Consider the following 21,248-nt stretch of genomic DNA (forward strand, 5'->3'; position numbering starts at 1 on the left):
GGTAAGTGAAAAAAGGTGAAATACAAATGTAAAAAAATAAATTATTTTCTTATATTTTTGAACTTCCACCACTATAAATGTAAATCCTGAATCCTTTCTGGTCATTCTGACAAAGTTTTATGAATTTATTTTTAAAAGCATAGACTGTGGAAATTAAAAATTTCTGTGGTGTCTCTCCTGCTCCAAGACGTCCCGTTTGACGTCCTACCCCCCTTAAAAGCAACAGTCCCGCTGCCCATCCAGGGCCAGTGGAACCAGACTCAAAGTGGTTAGCACACTGGACTCGCATTCGGGAGGACGACGGTTCAATCCCGTCTCCGGCCATCCTGATTTAGGTTTTCTGTGATTTCCCTAAATCGTTTCAGGCAAATGCCGGGATGGTTCCTTTGAAATGGCACGGCCAATTTCCTTCCCCATCCTTCCCTAACCCGGGCTTGCGCTCCATCTCTAATGACCTGGTTGTCGACAGGACGTTAAACACCACTAACCTAACCTAACCTAACCTAACCAGACTCAAATGTGTTAAAACTATTCTTGTGAGCTGGATTGCATGAATACCTGCAAGTTATTCTCTGAGACTCTGAATTCCTATATCAGACTTAATGCCAATAATTGTCCAATATGTTTTTAGTCTTGAACTGAATGAAACGGTTTACTTTATATTTCCAAATTAACTGAAACTTATTTTTCTTTCATTTTTACATCACAAAAACTCATGGTATTTGAACTAGTAGTATGACTTTTGTTAAGAGATTACAGCAAAAGGACATATGGTCAGTTTTGTAGTGTACCATTCATTTAGAATATTTAGGTTTTTAGACATTTTGTTGATTGCATTTTCAGCGTGATATGAAACATGAAGCTAGGTTACAAATAAGATATACAGCAGTTACAAAACTGCATTTTTAAAATCGGAATCTACAACAAAATTTTGTAAACATCAACTAACCACATGCAGGCTGTAAATTCATAAATTAGTTTATTAAACAAAAGACGTTGTCAAACAAAAACGATTTCAGTTGGTTTTTAGAGGATGCTCTGTCCACCAGTCCCTTTAATTCAGAAGGGAGTTCTTCAGAACTTTCAGTGGCTGCATAATTTACTCTTTTCCGTGAAAGAATAAGGTTAAGTTCTAGATACTAGAGACTACTTTCGTTCCGACAATAATGTTTATGAATTCTACAAATATTTCCGAATGTTGCTTGTTCTTCACAAGAAACTTCATAAGAGAGTAAACATGCTGTCATAGTGTTGTCAGTATAGTTCCAAGCACAATGGGACCTAACATCTGAGGTCATCAGTCCCCTAAGGACATCACACACATTCATGCCCGATGCAAGATTCGAACCTGCGACTGGAGCAGCCGGCAGGTTCCGGACTAAAGCGCCTAGAACCGCTCGACCACAGCGGCCAGCGTTGTCAGTATGGATAGGTTTTAGAAATATTTCCGAATGTTGCTTATTCTCCACAAGAAACTTCATAAGAGAGTAAACATACTGTCATAGTGTTGTCAGTATAGTTCCAAGCACTATGGGACTTGATATCTGAGGTCATCAGTCCCCTAAGGACATCACACACATCCATGCCCGATGCAGGATTCGAACCTGCGACCGTAGCAGCCGGGAGGTTCCGGACTGAAGCGCCTAGAACCGCTTGGCCACAGCGGCCGGCGTTGTCAGTATGGATAGGTTTTAGATATCTACCTATGTGACCGGGATAAGTCATCATCCCAGCATTTGCTGCACAGGGCACCCTCTTGCCCTGGAAATGCGAAATCATTTCCAAAGGCGGAAGAACCAGCTGATGGTCAACGGCATAGGATGTGGAAGGCAACGGGAAACCACCACATTAAAGATCTACAGTTATCCCAAGCATCAGCAGTAAACCATGTCATTATCTTCTGTAAAATTTTCTGGAGATAAAATAGTCCCCCCAGTCAGATCTCTGGGTGGGGACTGCAAAAGGTACAGACAACTTGAAGGAAAAGAATCCCAATTTTAACATAGCCACTTGGAATGTGAGAACACTGCTTCAGTGTAGCAAGGTAGAAAATGTAAAACTTGAAATAGGACGACTGGAAATCGATATAAGCATATCGGAGATGAGATGGCTCCAACCAGGTGATTTCTAGTCTGGGGAATACAGAGTCATTCATACCAGAACTGCCCAAGATAGACCACGAATGGGAGAAGTTGGAATAATTTTGAGGAAAAACTATGGCTTATTGTCAAGGGATATGTGCAATATAGCTCTCGAATAATACTAGTCAAACTTGAAACTAAACCACACTCTGATAATACAAATATACATGCCAACATCCAAAGAAGAAGATGCAGTCATTCACGAAATATACCAAGAAATAAGTAATGGGATGAGAAATGTTAAGGGAGATGGAAACCTGGTTGCCATGGAGGACTGGAACGCAATTGTGGGTGAAGAACTGGAGGAAGGAATTGTTGGCAAATATGGACTTGGAAGAAGAAATGAAAGAGGAGATCTACTTATCGAGTTCTGCTCAAGGAACTAATTAGTTGTTCCAAACACATTTTTCCAACATCACAAACGAAGAAGATACACATGGAAGGCCCCTGGAGACCTGAGGAGACAACAGATTGATTACATTCTAGTGAAAGCACGTTTTAGGAACCAGATAAAAGATTGCAGGAGCTATCCATCTGCAGTCATAGGCAGTGATCATAACCTGGTCCTGATGAAAAGTACACTGAGATCCAAACGTTTGAAGAAGCAACCAGCAAAACTTAAATGGAAACTATAAAAACTGAAAACTAATGGATTGGGAAAGCGCTGTGCTCATGAAACAGACAACCTAGCTAAGAATTTTCGACATGGTGGAGTAAATGAAGACTGGGATCAAATTAAATCTGTTATATACAAAGCAGCAGAAAAGATAGTTGGAAGAATTCAACCCAAAAACAAGAGGAAATGGATTACAGCTGCTATTATTGAGCTTATAGATAAAAGGAGATTACACAAAAATGCAACGGATGAACAAGGAAAAGCTGAATACAGAAGACTAAGGAATTTAGTTAGTAGAGAAGCTAGGAAAGCAAAAGAAAATGTTCTTGGAGAAATGTGCAGAGAAGTGGAAGAAAATATGCAAAAGAGAAGAACAGATGTAGCCTACACAACAGCAAATCAGTTTTTTAACAAACGTAAAACAACACTCTGAGGCACAATAGAAAATAAAGAGAGGAAAATGCTGTTTGATGAAGATAGGGTGAAGAGATGGAAAGAATACATAGAAGAGTTGTAGGCCGGAACGCATCTTTCGGAGGAAGTAATGAGAAGAGAAGAGAAAGTAGACGAAGATGACAAGGGAGATGACATTCTGCAAGAAGAATGTGACAGAGCTCTAAAAGAACTACGTGACAACAAAGCAATGGGTATTGATGACAGCCCTGCAGAACTAATAATGAATGCTGGTGACAGCATGAAAATAGTGCTGCTTAAACTTATTAGGTCCATTTATAACACAGGAGAGATACCGACAGACTTCCAGAAATGTATCATTGTTCCTATACCAAAGAAGGCAGCAGCTACAAAATGTGAACAGTACCGAACTCTAAGCCTAATATCACATGCATCAAAAATTCTCATAAAAATAGTTCTGAAGAGAATAGAAGAGAAGGTGGAGGATATGCTGAGTGAAGATCAGTTTGGTTTCAGAAGATTCTGCCACTGAGACTTGTTATCGAAAAGCAATTACAGAAACATAAACCAACTTATATTGCCTTTGTATACATGGAAAAGGCATTTGATAACGTTATGTGGCAAGAGATGTTCAGAGTGCTGAGGAAAAGTGGAATAAAGTACAAAGACATCCGTGTGATACTCAGTTTCTATAAGAATGAGGTGCCAGTGATTAGGAACTGTCACCATGAACAAGAAGCAAATATTAGAAAAGTGGTAAGGCAAGGATGTGCTCTCTCTTCTCTTATATTCAATGCTTACATCCATGAAGCTATAGACCAAGTTCGAGAAACTACTAACGTGGGGCTCAAAATTAATGGGCAGAAAATAGACATGTTACGTTATGCAGATGATATTGCTATAGTCACGGAGACAAAAGAAGATCTGGAGCAAGTCCTCTGAACAATGAAAAAAATTCTATGCATTCTATGGAATGGGAATAAACAAGAAAAAGACTAAAGTAAAGGTATGCAGTACAGAAGCAGAATATGAAGCTCTGAGAATGAGAATTGGAAGAGAGGAGATGGAAGTGATAGAGGAATTTAGTTACCTGGAAAGCAAAATCACAAGAGATCGTAGAAGCCGGAAAGAAATTGCGACCAGAATACAAAAGGCCAAAATTGCATTTAATCGGAGAAGGTACTCACCAGCAACAACATCAGTCTGAAAATAAGGAAACGTATCACGAAAGGTTTCGTTTGGAGTGTGGCCCTATACAGATGTGAAACATGGACAATTGGAAGAGAACAGAGAAAACGGCTAGAGGCCCTGGAGATGTGGTGCTATAGAAGTATGATGAGGATCAGCTGGAGAGACAAAGTAACAAATGAAGAAGTGCTTAGAAGAGTACAGGAAACCAGATCTCTGTGGAGGCACATCCAAACAAGAAGAGAAAAACTTGTAGGGCACATATTACGACACAACAACATCATTGGAACAATAGCAGAAGGAGCTATTGAGGAAAGGAATCGGCGGGGGTGACCAAGGATATCATACATGCAACAGATCATGAGTGACATTGGATGTAACACATACATGGAAATGAAGAGAAAGGCAGACAGAAGAGAGGAATGGCGCTCTGCTGCAAAACAACCTCAGGGTTGAACACTAAAAGAAGAAGAAGACCTATGTGAACAGCAAAGAAAATTTCTGTTAGTGAATACTTTATGCATGTGCACGTGTGTGTTTGGAATACCGAAGCTATTTTATAATTTTTCAAATGCTTTTATCACTAACAAAGCAATTAAACAGAGATCAAAAGTTGCTAAACTTAATTCTTTGAGAAGACCTGTGATATGTCGTTTTGGATAACAGTTCTGAGCAGTATTCACAAAGTAAATTTGAACATTCAGTGTGTAAATTTCCTTTACCCTACGTTTATTGTTAATGTTGCAATTTCTGGTCTTGTATAGAATTAAATAAGCTGTCTTTCTTGTCAGTTATGCTGCAGATTATTAACTGACATTCATATTTCTTTTATCACTCTTTCTGCTGTTGCATTTCTGTTAGCGTTGATTATGAAGCATCATTCAGGAAGATTGAATGTCTCGAGTGCACATGTGCACTATAAAGGAGATGGGAAGCATGCAGTGAATCAAGAACGCTATTGGTCCCAGAACTTAACCCTGTGGGACGCTAGTCCATATTTACTCCCATTCAGAAGAAGATCCATCATGGAAGCTGCATAGCTGCAGGCTCTTCATTTCTTTAGCACAGACAAGCCCTGCGCTGATGTATTTTGATTACCTCAGCATACCTTCTCACATGCCACTGACCTGTATACTTTTAAAATTTGGTTGATTTTTGAAATTTTTTAAAACATATTAAGCGATCTTAAAAGTAGTTAAATTAAAATTTAAAACAGTCTTGATCGCAATCTTGTTAAAATATTTCTTTGTTGGAGTGAGTGACCAGTTTCGACTCTATTAACGAGTTATCTTCAGACTCCAGTAGCGATGGATGGACACTGCTAGATGAGTTCTGTCGACCTTCGACGACAAAGAATTGTCTATCCACCGCTGCTGGAGTCTGAAGATGACTCTTTCATAGAGTTGAAACCGGTCACTCACTCCAATAAAAAATATTTTAACAAGATTGCGATCAAGACTCTATTAAATTTTAATTTCATTTCATCTCCTTTTGACGGTTGAAATGCACCCATTAAAAGTCACCTGTCAAGTATTCTGAATTTTTGGACTTATTGTGAATCAATAAATTATTGGAAAGATATTCCATTCCCAGGTTCAGGACTGCTAAGCATACTACAGCCTTTGGCTGCCAAAGTGAAGGTACATCTGTTATCGATACTTTGGAGGTAAATTGGGCTGGCCAATCAGATGCCTGCGTCTTAGAATTTGGTCAAAGCATGTCGTGTTGTACGCTAAAGAATAGAAATCTGCTTCCTGCACTTGGTATTGTCTTTTATGCCCGGTTGTCCTGTTGGTTGTCGTGATGGATCTTGATGGATGCAAGGGCTGGCATGTGAACGCCGCATGGTAAGCTGAGGTTACTTTCTGATGGTCATTCCCATGCTGTAAGCTACATTAATTTATGGTGACGGCCAGGCAATGATAGTGTAGCTTGGGGTAACATTCTGTTCGCAACACTTTCGTAGCTACAGATGTGCGGTCAGTGGTGTCCGGACTTAACGTCCATCGTTCAAAGAGTGAGATTATTTCCATGCTTGCATGACAGTATCAGTATTTCAGTTCTCCATCTGTGAAACAGCAGTATGGCATTGGTTCAGGACCTACGGTTTTATTATAACTGCTTTGAGTAGTCTAGAGTGTATGGAACTTTCTCTTGTCCTGATTCTCTTGGATCGTGGAACTTAACATCACATGGTCGATTATAAGACAAATGTAGTTTTGTTGTAGCTATTGCCAATTGAGTACTTTGTTAATAGCAGGAATTTAACTGATTCACTTCGATTTCGCTTCATTGCACAGTCTTTTCTGCGTGGTATTGAACAGTTGCACTTTTTTTGTATTTTTATTTGAGTCATTGTTTGACTTGTGAAGAAGTTATTATGTACATTCCGTCTGCAGCGGAATTAATAGACGATACGAAAGAACTGCCATCCGCAAAATTTTTTTATTACTTTGCATGGCTTTACAGCCAGTAAGATAAGTCTGTGTTGGTGTGGCTTCGAGACATTATGCTTTTCGGGACTTCGTTCAATGTCATTGTTATATTTAATGTCCTTTTTGTGGACAGGCGCTAGGCTTCCATACTGAGATGGCACGTCTCCATTGCAAGTGATCTACTTATAACGGAAGTAACACACTTATGAATCGTTGTAGGAAGCGACGAGGTCTAATTGTGGTCTTGGGTTCATCTAAATGCCCGTTCACGCTACCCTGTTTTTTTTCCATTGTGCAGTCAATACACTTCTTACTTCGGAATATTTGAATTAAACAGTGGTCACATAATGTTAATAATCAATCTCGGGCCAAAATTTCGTGTAAAAAGGGTAATACTTTCAAGACATTTTACTTAAGTGACGTCTCTTAAGTCTTCAGTATAGTTCGAGGAAAAGCAGTTTGTGGCTTTCAGGGTCACCGATGATAAACTGCGTCTTACAAAGATTAAAAAAAAATTAAGCAATAATTCTACAAAACTTCAATTTCCTTCCAGAAGCTCCGCGTAGCTCGCCAAAGGAAGAATGATTTTTCTTTGTGCCTACGCTAATGACGTTAATTACAGCCCTACAGAAAGAAGGACATTTCAGCAGGTGCTTTTTACCCACAGGCGGAGGCGGTGACGCTGGCAGCGTACAGCTGTTCATGGCTGCAGGCGAGCCCACGTTTCAAGCGCGCCCTGAGAATTCTCATGTGTCGCGCTCAGAAGCCGCTGGTTCTCACCGCTGCGCACCTCTACCCCATGAGCAGGGAAGCATTCGTCTCGGTCAGTGCATAAAATATCACCATATGTATTGGAAATCAACCAAATATGTTACATGTATGTTATTTCTATATTTGCTTCTTGTCTTCAGTGAAGGACTGAATTCAGTTTTCTTCCATTAGCTAACAAAATGAGAAAGAGGAAATATTTTAATGGTAGGAGCAGAGACGAGAATCAGCGTAATTCAGTAATTGTTGGTTCCTTACTGACAGTGACTGTGACAAGAAATACTGCATTTCAATACCAGTATTTGCCCTGTAATGCAATGATACTTCGGATGGTATCGGACTTCGAGAAATTAATCGAAAGTAAATGCAGTTTCCTTTATGAAACATGCAATGTGCATTTGAGGCTGCAGCAATGGTGGCCAATCAATAGCAACACCATAATTAGAAGCTCTCAACTTCGTAAAACAATCTAATATCCAGGTTAGGATAAGTGATAATAATAATGGTAAAGATGTTACAGTTTGAATCAGATATAATTAATTTAATTTACACAGAGATTAAACAAGATCACCTCCAGCTTTCCATGCAGACAGGAGGGGCTCCAGAAAGGAAAGGATACATGAAGCTGAGCCAGTCCCAATGTTGAAACAAAAACAATATCGAAAAGGTTACAGATCTCATTTAAACTACAGACATTTGTAATATTATCTCGGAATTTGGGAAGCTGTGGACACTCTCCACAACATTCTATTATAGGTCAAAAGTCTCCTGGCTGATTTGATGCGGCCCACCACGAATTCCTCTCCTGTGCCAAACTTTTTATTGAAGGTAACACTTATACCCTGTATCCTGAATTATTTGCTATCTATATTACAGTTTCGGTCTTCCCTTCCGGGTTTCATCGTGTACAGCTTCCTCAAGAACCATGGGAGTTGTTCCTTGAAATTCTGACTCGTGTCGCATCACCCTGCCCCATCGTATAGTCAAAACGTTTTCACATGCCCCTCTCCTCGCTAGTTCTGCTGAGAATCTCCTCTTTTCTGATCCCACCAGCTCATTCAATTTCTAACATTCTTCTATGATACCACATCCCAGCCAGTTTGTTTCTGTTCTTTCCATTCTCTGTCACAGACCATGATTCACTTACATACAACGCTGTGCTCCCGATGTACATTCTCAATTTCCACAAATTAACGCCGATGTTTGGTAGTATTAGACTTGTTTTGACTATGAGTACTCTCTTTGCCTGTGCTAGTCTGCTTCTAATGTTCTTCTAGTTTTGTTCATCATTCGGAATTTTGCTTCCAAATTACAAAATTCCTTCACTTCAACTGACGAGTGGTCCCCCCTTTCGATGCTAAGTTTACCGATGTTCTCCTTTCTGCTACTTCTGATAACTTCCGTCTTTCGTAGGTTCATTCTCATCCATAGTGCCTGCTCTTTAGAATACGGTTCGTTCCTTTCGACAAGTCCTCAAATTCTCTCTCTGTCACATTGAGGATGGCAATGTCATCAGCGTATCTTAGCATTGATACCCTTTCACACACAGTTTTAATCCCATTCTCCACCTTTCTTTTATTTCCATCATTGCTTCTCAAATGTTCCAACGTAGAGATTGAACAGTAGCGGCGGAAGCCTACATTCCCGTCTTCTACTCGTTCTAATCCGAGCACTTCGTTCTTGGTATTCCACTCTTAGTTTCCCTTGTTACTTCTTGTACATATTTTATGTTACCCGTCTTTCCCTAGAGCTTACACTTATTTTGCTAGCGTTTCAGATATTTTGTACTATTTTTTAAATTGTCAAACTTTTTCTAGGTTGAAAAATCCTAGATCTTGTCTTAATTCTGCTTGTTTTGAGTCTTTTATCAAGTGCAATGTAAGAACTGCTTTAGTGGCGCGCTTTGTCTTTCCTAAGGCCAAAATAATCACCCAACAGATCCTCAATTGTCTTAGAACAGCAAAAAATGAAAAAGAACCTGACACGTGAATTCCACATACGGTAACAACCTGAAATTTTAGCTTCCCACGAACCAACATAGTTAGCGCGACAGGTGGGGCAATGGTTAACATGCAGATTTCATATTCATGAAAATGGCAGTGGCAAAGCCCATCTGATCATCCAGATCAAGTTTTTCTGTGTTTACGTAGTTCGTTGAGGGCGAATGCTGGGATGGTTCTGCTGGAAGAGCATTTCCCTACTCGGCTTCTTGAATTTTTTAACTCAAACTGGCACAGATGGAAACTTTTGGTGATTTCCCCTTACTGTCCTCTCCCCCCCCCCCCTCCCAGACACACACACACACACACACATCCTCCTGGCGTAATGTCCCAAGATTCAGTGTAATTTTCCTTTTTGTATCACAGATACTCACACATGCCAGAGTGCTGAAGCCCATTATGAGGACCTGACAATCACTTCTGGTGGTTTCCCCGATAATATTTGTCGAAAGATTTGTAGGTAAATAGAAGTCAACATGCTTCAACTATATTTAAAAATAAAACTGTGTTTTTATTTTAAGCAACTAAAATTAATAAATGTTGGTAAAGAAAACAAAACTCATCCACGGTCAGAACAAACACACTCAGCCATTTCTCTTTCCTTCTGCTTATGGATTTTAAGCCCGTATTATAAGTACTGAAAAGTATCGCTATTCATAGAACTACAGTTTTTTGAATACTGTATACAGGGAGCTTTGTTTTGCATTGATTATTACTGTCAGCTGTATCTTAAATTGCAACATTGTTATATTAATCCCTTTCCTATTACTGGCAAAGACTCCAAGATCACATCTGAAACTTTGAAATGAAATACAGTGTCAGTTTTGCACACACAACAACGATATCACAGATAACGTATGTACTAGACAGCTCCATAAGATGTAACTGTGGAGGAAAATATTCTTAATTACCTCTTATAATAATTAACTCTAAATTCTTGTGGTTTCTATACGACAGTACTGCTTACTCGGCATGAAAAACTATAATTATGGAACAACAATCAATGCCGTGCATCTGCTTTAGAAGCATCGTGACATTCATGCAAGCTGCGGAGCACTATGAATCCACAAAGATTAATTATGTAACGGCAAAATAAAAGTACCTTGTTGATAGCTGCTCTCTCCTCACGTAAAAAACCTGATCCACTAAAAAACCTGATCCAGTTTGTCTGACGACACTTAGCGGAAAGAGGATCTTTTGGAATTTTAATATAGGCTGGTACATTAATGTGTTACCTAAACTGTCTCCTAATACGAATAGTTTAATTCAATGTCTTTCGAGAGAATTAGATATTTTACTCTTTAGAGGACTATACTTTGCTAAGAACATTTGTGATTCGGTAAAACTGTGTGCCAGAAGGGTACTGAAACCAAGTTATCTGTCTCTGTGAGTAGAAAAAGCCTCACTGAAATGTTAAATTGTGCATTTCCTAGTAAACTCCTTTCAGTAGGCAAGTATCAGTCTACAGGTCTCATCTCGGTTTAAATGTTTAACTTGTCACTAATTCTCACGTTTAGTTGATCACCTCTTGCACTTCTGGTATGTATTTTTGGCGAAATGTTTGATAGTTTGTTTACACTGCAATAGGACTTCAATTTGTATCCAGGAACATTATTGAAATCTCAATGCTTAGCGTTGCAGAAGTATCGCAGCGACAGTACGAAACCGGAGAGTTACTGTGTGTCCAGCTTGAACAGAATGTTATCCGTAGCTACTCTGAATTCATGTGCCACATACTGTGTCCCTAATAAGTCGAAATGAGACAGCTAATCAAAGGACTCTATAAAAACTGATTGAATGTGGAAATCTAAAACATGGAAATTTCTATCTAATCCTCAATGTTGTAGGAGTTAAGGAAGAACATGTGAGAATTAAGTGAACCACTTCTTCACATTTCAAGAAAAATATAAGCCAGAACTTGACTAAACAAAAAAGCGATCGTATTTTGTATACACAGATGCAGATGCGAAACGTAATTACTCACAGATGGTAACTGGGGCAGAAATGCTTTCTACATTCCATGCATGAACAACATTCTACACTTCAAAAGGCTTAAATGGGCGAAGGGTGACATTATTTGGTGAAATCCTTCACAATTGTACATTTCAAAGCCTCGTTCACAAATGATGTTTCTTCATTTCCCTGTCTGCTGTAATTATAAGCCTGAAAATGCCATAATTTGAACACAAAAATATAAATTGAAAAGATACAAACTAAATGAACAGAATTGTCTTACACTTCTTAAACGATGGATGTCAACTACCACTTGGCAAAAATCTTACTGTTAAAATTAGTAGTAACTGTCATTAACAACAAGACTATTCCCTTGAGTTTGTATGCAAACAAACTGGTCTACTATTCAGTACTTTGAACATCTATTATTGGTTTGAATGATCCAATGACAAGCATATTACCATTGTGAGCAGGAAATGTCTTTGTGTTGAGGCAAAATGGCTTGAGATGTATGTTTCTGCATGTTTTTTACTTTGTTGATAGAGAGAGAGAGAGAGAGAGAGAGAGCGAGAGAGAGAGAGAGACCATATTTTATTTATTAATGAAATTCTTTAATTTTGTTTTTTATGAGCACTGTTTAAACTTACATGTCATCTGTTGCACTACAATACAGAAATTTAGGAACAACCTCCATTTACAGATATATTTCAATGAGGACTACCTCATCTACTTACATATTTCTGTTGGTTTCTTTTTTTCAGGTGGTGAATGCATCATATTCATTCTATGCATTGTTGGGTCAGATGAATAGACGATAGACTTGGTCGCTATTTTGAAATCAGATCACCACTGGTTTATGATACATATGGATTTTAATAAATGTACCCATATATTTCAAAACCTCTTTCACTAAAGGCGTTACCTAATGTAATAAAATGAGTCAAATTTCAGATGATTACATATGAATATAAGAACTGAATAGATACAAGCTAAATGAAGACATAATACTAAAATTTCTCAAAGGATATAAGTAACTTAAAATTATGTAAAACTATTTGCCAAAGTTTTAGTAATTTTTGGTAATGAGGGATGTATCTTCCTGTACTGAAAATAAACAAAGAATATTTACTTAAATGGGAAGTAACAAACAATATTAGTGTCTAAGTTTCTACTATCTGAATATGAATTTCAAATATTTTTATCTTGAAAGAAATTGTTAATGTTACAATATAAGGAATTTGATATGAAAAAATGTTTGCAGATGTAATCAATTATATAAGATGCTTTCATTGAAATTTTAAATACGCTTATAATTTCTTCTCGTTGATAGATAATATAATACAGTTAGTTCATCTGATTATTCCAGATCAACTGGGATTTCACCATTTCAATTCTAATTTAAAAAGGTGTAGGAGCTTATAGAAATGTAAGTTACATTAAACTGTAAAGCCTATGTCTTTGTGCTGGTGTTCTGACCATTGCACTACATGTAACTAAAAGAGTTTGTAGTCCTAAAGCATTTGATCACGAATTTCTTGTGATAATAGCTCAGTTGTTATTGCTGTAATTGAACTTAAATTTAATTTTTACTGTCTTCAAATTAGTAATATTATTTGAAACTATGGAAAAGCTATGGATTTCATTTATTTTCATTTTTATCTCTATACATTGTAAGCCTGAATTATTATAGTTGATGAAATATGTAATTATAATTATTGATACATTTTAATTTCAGTTGTGAATAATCTGTGTTCTTTTGATCAATTATTTGACACAACACCATTTGTCTATATCTTAAACTAGAACATATTGTTGCAACAGGGAAGTATAGGAAACTAAAACATGTTATCTAAATCACATTCTTGGATACTTATCTAATTATCAGTATCTTTCTGAACAGAAGGTATCAATACTAGATTGTAATACACCAGTAAAGATACTGTAGGAAACTGATTGTTTCTATTCTAGTCATAATCACGCTATGTCAATAGCTGGGCAAATAAAGAAGCCTTTCCTGTATTGGCATGAATGGTATATATTTTTTACAGTATGAAGTTGATTTACTTTACTCTCAAAATGGACTTACTTACTGACAACATTGTGGTTAACCCCTTGAATTAAACCAATTATTATGTTTTGGGTAATAGAATTACAATACAAGCAGTTATATAATGAACTGCATGCATTTCCTGCTTATCAGTATACACTGAACAGATTGGAAGGAACATCACAACATAACAAACTCACAACATAACAAACTGATTCTACAAATACCTTCAGATATGGTGCATTTCTGAAAAGTTTCTAATAACAAATATACTTTAAGGTATTTAATATGCTGAACAAAGTAAGATGAGTAGGCTTCATCAAGGAACTGGACTTCAATAAGCACATTATTACAAAAATCGACAATATACTCACAAGAAAATTTTCTAGTATAAGATTTGTTTAATTTCCTATCAAATGCATATTATGTAAGAGCAACAAAACATAATTGTAGGTATGATTATGAATTGTGTCTGCTTAAAAGAGCCATATAATTATATAGTTATATAAATGTATATAACTAAGTTTAGAAATAGTAACAGCATAGTGCATTGAACAGTCAAATGAGACAGTATATTATGCTTAGTTAAAAAAGCATTTAAAGTTAAATAGTAACACTATCAAACCAATAAAGTTACTACAATATTTTCGGAAAGAATGAGAACAATGTACATTATGCTACAGTATAAAGCTAAGATATTTCTTAATGTTGTAATTGTGTGTGGTGAAATCAGCCTTCTAACAGTTAATTCAACGTCATTCCTTAGTAGAAACATTATATATTATGGATGTGAAAACCATTAGATGTGAATATTGTTGTAATCCTGCTACTAACTCACTTTAATTCACAAATTTTCATCTGACAAAGTATGTTATTAATCTGAGAGGTCAGCATAACTCTTTGCAATTGAAATTTAATCTAGTTCTTGGTATTGTCATCCTGCCATAATAAATTAATCATAAGAGTGTGCTCTCAAAGGGATCAATGTCTATTGTCTGCAACAGATACACAGATGTTTTGGTTTGAAGTGATACCTTCAACAATTAGGAAATCGTAGTATTGAATGACAGAATTAGCGATGCACTGCACATTCAGTGATCAATAGTGAGGTGAGGGAGTGGGGATGGTTTATTGTTCATGCTGCACTATGTACCATTCATTGGAAAAGCTGAATGCTTATGCCCACACAGTGCTTGGCTGCATATCGGCTGCAGATGTAAAGATTTCTTTGTCTTTCATAGCTCTATTTAATGCTGTTCCCAATTTTCTAACCTCAAGAGTCATTACATCGTCTTGTAATGGTTAGCAATGTATGAAATCTGTCCACAGATTATGAAATCGTAATGTCGCAATAGGAAACCTTCGTGTAGTCTCCTGTAAACGTTCTGCAGAAATTCAGCATTTCTAGTATTCTACAGAAACTGCCCTGTCTAAAAGTCACTTCTGTACAACAATATGCACTGATATCAAGAATACAAATAGACACGAAAATATTCTAGATACGAGGGCAAACTCACAAATACACTCCTGGAAATTGAAATAAGAACACCGTGAATTCATTGTCCCAGGAAGGGGAAACTTTATTGACACATTCCTGGGGTCAGATACATCACATGATCACACTGACAGAACCACAGGCACATAGACACAGGCAACAGAGCATGCACAATGTCGGCACTAGTACAGTGTATATCCACCTTTCGCAGCAATGCAGGCTGCTATTCTCCCATGGAGACGATCGTACAGATGCTGGATGTAGTCCTGTGGAACGGCTTGCCATGCCATTTCCACCTGGCGCCTCAGTTGGACCAGCGTTCGTGCTGGACGTGCAGACCGCGTGAGACGACGCTTCATCCAGTCCCAAACATGCTCAATGGGGGACAGATCCGGAGATCTTGCTGGCCAGGCTAGTTGACTTACACCTTCTAGAGCACGTTGGGTGGCACGGGATACATGCGGACGTGCATTGTCCTGTTGGAACAGCAAGTTCCCTTGCCGGTCTAGGAATGGTAGAACGAAGGGTTCGATGACGGTTTGGATGTACCGTGCACTATTCAGTGTCCCCTCGACGATCACCAGTGGTGTACGGCCAGTGTAGGAGATTGCTCCCCACACCATGATGCCGGGTGTTGGCCCTGTGTGCCTCGGTCGTATGCAGTCCTGATTGTGGCGCTCACCTGCACGGCGCCAAACACGCATACGACCATCATTGGCACCAAGGCAGAAGCGACTCTCATCGCTGAAGACGACACGTCTCCATTCGTCCCTCCATTCACGCCTGTCGCGACACCACTGGAGGCGGGCTGCACGATGCTGGGGCGTGAGCGGAAGACGGCCTAACGGTGTGCGGGACCGTAGCCCAGCTTCATGGAGACGGTTGCGAATGGTCCTCGCCGATACCCCAGGAGCAACAGTGTCCCTAATTTGCTGGGAAGTGGTGGTGCGGTCCCCTACGGCACTGCGTAGGATCCTACGGTCTTGGCGTGCATCCGTGCGTCGCTGCGGTCCGGTCCAGGTCGACGGGCACGTGCACCTTCCGCCAACCACTGGCGACAACATCGATGTACTGTGGAGACCTCACGCCCCACGTGTTGAGCAATTCGGCGGTACGTCCACCCGGCCTCCCGCATGCCCACTATACGCCCTCGCTCAAAGTCCGTCAACTGCACATACGGTTCACGTCCACGCTGTCGCGGCATGCTACCAGTGTTAAAGACTGCGATGGAGCTCCGTATGCCACGGCAAACTGGCTGACACTGACGGCGGCGGTGCACAAATGCTGCGCAGCTAGCGCCATTCGACGGCCAACACCGCGGTTCCTGGTGTGTGTGATCATTGCTTGTACAGCCCTCTCGCAGTGTCCGGAGCAAGTATGGTGGGTCTGACACACCGGTGTCAATGTGTTCTTTTTTCCATTTCCAGGAGTGTAGCATAATACTATCCATCAAAACTGCCCAGTAGATATTTACATCAATGCAAGTATCAAACTTTGTAGCAGGAATAGTATAATGAGCATTTAAATTTGTTGAAACAGTTGGCGGTTACTGGTGATTACAATATAAGGTAAGCTTAATTTCTATCACTAGACTCATATAAATGACACATTTGGAACAGTATTAATGTGTCAGGACTCATTGTTTGAAGTCACTTGCAGAACACATAGTACACATTACAGAAATGGTGAGCAGATCAAAAGACTTGTATAAATCAACATCTTATTTCTTACCCCAACAGATGAGAGCACATGATTGCAACATCGACGTGGCCCAGCAACAACTTGTTTCTTAAAATTGTGACTATTATTGACTGCCCTCATAGGCCTCACAACAACTTGTTTCTTCTAATACTGACACTTACTGATCATCCTCATAATTACAAGCTTTTTGTCCAATGGAATATTTATTAATGTATAGAGGCCACATTTGAAAAAGTTAACTGTTCAAAGCGTCGCCTTTCTTTGTGTTAGATTTGTGTCATTACTGGTGTTCTGCACATGCCACTATCAGATTTGTGAGGCTTTCGGATGATGCCGTCGGTCATCGTCTAGTGTAATCAACAGACGATCACAATGATTTTCAGCAAAAAGTTTCAAGTCCTCCAGATAGATATTAAGACAAATTTATTCACTTTCTTGCAGATAATAAACGATACAAATTTAGTGGTATTTGATGACTGCAGTTTTGAACTCAGAATGATCTGATACGACATGTAACAGAGAAGAAGAATCAAAGACGAAGTTATATTCGAAAAGGCTTAGAAAGTTAAACACATCTACTAAGGGGACTGCTTACAGCAGGTTTGTATGTTTTTTTTTCTACGGTATTACTGTGGTGGATGGAATTCGTAATAGGTCACACTGATATATGATGTAGAAAAAGTTCAAAGAGGGGCGTCTCGTTTTGTATTATGACATAATGGGGAAAACAATAGTGCGAATTAACAAGCGAGGTAGAAAGCAGAACATTACAACACCGACATTTCGATTACGGCGAATTCATTTGCACTAAAATTAGACAAATTTTATCTTCATGTGCCAAGAGCTTGTACTGCCACCAAATCACAAATAAATTAGACAAATCAGAGCTCGCGGAGAAGGATTTAAATGCTCATGTTTCCTCTGTGCTGTTCGCGAATAGAGTACACTTAAACACATTCCTGACAAGATGATGCTGACTACAAGCCCTTACGACAAACGATCTGTGTCGTTCAACGCCAAGCACGAACACTATCGTACAGTCAATGAACTAAAGTATTTGTATGAAGCCAAATCTGTCACGATGAGTAGGAGGAGTTAGAACAAGAAGTTAGAAATCACGGAGAAAAAAATATTTAAATAAGTTATGCTCATTGGGCGAACAAGATGAGTACAAACGGCGTCATAACAACATACTGCACTAGCGTGTCAATGAAACTTACAAATGGCATCGGGGCAAGGATATTCGATTTCATTTCATTCCAAAGGCCACGACATAAGAATGTGCCAGAACAGACCAACCAAGCAAATTTTTACTCATTTTCTGGTCAAAAAGAGAAAAACATGAAGGGAGATCCTAACTCACAGATGTTCAAAAGAACTTCTAATCAGTGAAGACAGTCGGGAAAGTGAACTTATCAAGAAAAAATTTTGAACATACGGGCTGAAGAAAGTAATGGGGGCCTATAGTAATGGAATTAGAGAACTCTGGAAGTTCATTAAAGCTCTAGGTAAGACACAAGTGAAATAACAACGTCTACAGGTGGATGAAAAAAAATAGAATGAAAATAAACAGTAAAGTTTATTGGATTCTGTTTGTTTTCATTGTGTCCAGATGTTTGTTCCGTACTTGCTTTGTGAAATAATTTTCATCCAATTGCATACCAAATAAATATATATGTGTTACATAATTGTGCACTTTTAAAAAGACATGGTGGAATACAGGGTTGTGGAATGCAATGGATGCAGCCACACTAAACAAGCAAGAAGTCACTTATCATATATCTATTGAGGAAGTGTATGTTTTTTGCTAGACTCATTATCTCCCATAACATAATAAATCGGCGATAGCAGAACACCACCGTGACTGTGGACAACCTATCAGGTTCCAGGAATCCTGAGTACTGGCGAAAGAATCGTGGATGCGAGAGCGCAAAATACCGGAGGCGATCGAAATTATTAAGCAGCCTGACAACATCAACAGAGAAGATGTCTACAAACTCCCGGCGTCCTGGCTGCCGGCCATCCTAGTCCAACGGGCTACGAGCGGTCGCGGGCAGAAGCTACACGGGACACGGACGTATCTGCACAAACAGCTGTAGAGCAACTGTCAGTCCACTTCCGCACACACCAGAAGGAAAACTTGCCGACCTGAAGCCGAACGCTGATTGGCGGACAGCTACCAATCGTTGACGAACATCCACGAATAGCGGTGGTGGTGGTGGTGGTTAGTGTTTAACGTCCCGTCGACAACGAGGTCATTAGAGACGGAGCGCAAGCTCGGGTTAGGGAAGGATTGGGAAGGAAATCGGCCGTGCCCTTTCAAAGGAACCAGTCCAGTGTGCTAACCACTGCGCCACCTCGCTCGGTCCCACGAATAGCCTCTTTCCTTCCATCTTCCCCTACGTCATGACTAGCCAATCCTATTAGAGGGCCAATTAAAAGTTTACAACAGTGACGTCAGACATCGATAGTCTGTAATGAATAGAAGCACCTATCCCCAAGCAAAACCAGTCGTGTCCTGAGGAACGCCGTTGCAATTCGGCCGAAACGTCGATTCTATTTTATTATTGTTGTTAGTTTTTAATAGTGACGCGGCATAATACCCAGAAGAATTTTAATCACTGTGATACCGGCCGCGGAAGCCTACGTTCTTATAGTAGTTACCTCAGGGTCGTATTCTGATCATGTGCGTGTGCATAAACCATTCAGTATAACTTACTACGTACACTGCAGCTACAACCAGGACTATTCCCATTTTAAATTATGACATATCCATCCTTGCTAAGTAGGAAGAGAGATCAACAGCCCACAGGGATATTACAATTTTCAATACTACCGTCAGCTGCAATTTCATTATCTGTTTATTTGCAACCAGTTCGATGACACACTTCGTCAGCATCAGGCCCTCTATGTATATAGTGGCTGAATTCTCTCCAGAGACATCGGTCTGAAAGGCCCACGTGAAAAAACCGGTATCCACATCAGCTCTAGTATTAATCAGCCACACGCGAAGAAATTGCTTACGGAAGATAATGAAGTTACAGCTGACTGTAGTGTTGGCAACTATATCATTTTAAGTTGTGTAAAGGGAGCGATTGAATCGATTGGTTTACTCAGCGGGTTTATGCTATCTCTGACATTGTGAATGCCTTTTTGTACAAAATTATATGATGATATCCCTGAGGAAGAAACTGCATTTTGCTCAGCAAAAGTCTATAAGACATGCGAGGAACCCTCTGAGGAAGATTGTGTGAAATTAGGAGATCATTGTCGTGTCACAGGTGCGTACAGAAGCGCGGAGCATCCCGACGGCAGTGTGTGCTATAGGAACAGCTATGCTGTGTCCTTCGTATTCTACACTCTGAGCAACTGCGAAGTGTGTTCTTGATTAAGAACATACGTCACCAAAAGACAGCAGACGGCGATCAAGAAGTTGTATGATGCCCAGGTAACGTTTATCCTCAAGCATGGAAAAGTACAAATCATTCACAAAGACTATTCTAGAAATACACGAAGAAAACCACTGCTATATACATTTGAGATCTACTGAGTCGTTAATTTTTTTGACATATTCCCTTGAAAAATGTGTATCTTACCTCAGATCCGATGAACTCAAGGTAATGAGAACATATTTTCTCGATGGTTATAAGCTGAATTTAGTTGACCAGAAGGGCGTTTCACCATATGAATATGTAAGCACTGAATCTGTTCTACGACAAGATTGCCTGCTTTAACTGGCGAAACAGTAACAGAGACTGCATACCAGAGAGCCGGCAGTGTATGGAACGCATTAAAGAGTAAAATACTTGGAGAATATTCTGATTTGCATTTCAAAATTGATGTGGTTAACCTTGCTAACGTGTTTGAGGACATTTGTCAGTCTTTCCCTTAGAACATATGAATTACATCATGCAAATTAGTTTTAGCATGCGACGTTTTGCTGACAATTAGTAGGAAGGAGTTCAGGCTTATTAAAAATATTCAACGTCTTCAGTGTGTTGGACGAGGCGGAACTGTTCATTGTTCTAGCGGACATGCAGTTGCCAAAAACCGATTCATATCCGACTATGACTAAGAAAGCGACAAACGTTACATCATATATATTCACACAAATAGTTTATATAGCTGGGAGATGTTGCAGCTTCCTCCAATATCTAATTTGGAGTGGTTTCCTTCAGAGAGCATGAAACATTTTATGGTGCAGGACACACCAGACAGTTTGAATACAGGATAAGTACTTGAGACAGGCCGTGAATACCGCAAAAGTAATCAGGATTTACATTTAGATTTACCCCTATGTCCAGAAAAATAGCACCGTCCACGATAGTAAAAACTCGAAGAACTGCATTGATTACAAATCATAATTTTCAAAGCAGCGTTATTTTGAAACAAAATCTAGTCGCCATCGAAATGGATAGACTAAATGTTCTTCAGTAAACCAGTCGCAGTTTGAATGGCGACTTTTCGATTTCGATTATGGCTGCACACTG

General features: G+C 39.3%; 1 protein-coding gene across 1 annotated transcript in view; it reads left to right on the plus strand.

Moving 5' to 3' along the window:
* LOC124712181 (odorant receptor 43a-like) overlaps positions 1-16,850 on the plus strand; it is a 79,205-nt gene extending 62,355 nt beyond the window's left edge. The window contains exons 3-4 of the mRNA XM_047242476.1: positions 7,417-7,617; positions 16,797-16,850. Coding sequence (XP_047098432.1) covers positions 7,417-7,617; positions 16,797-16,850 — 255 coding nt within the window. The remainder of the gene's footprint in view (positions 1-7,416; positions 7,618-16,796) is intronic.
* Positions 16,851-21,248: the final 4,398 nt, after the last annotated feature.

Source organism: Schistocerca piceifrons, chromosome 8 (genome assembly GCF_021461385.2).
Source record: "Schistocerca piceifrons isolate TAMUIC-IGC-003096 chromosome 8, iqSchPice1.1, whole genome shotgun sequence".
Lineage (NCBI taxonomy): Eukaryota > Metazoa > Arthropoda > Insecta > Orthoptera > Acrididae > Schistocerca > Schistocerca piceifrons.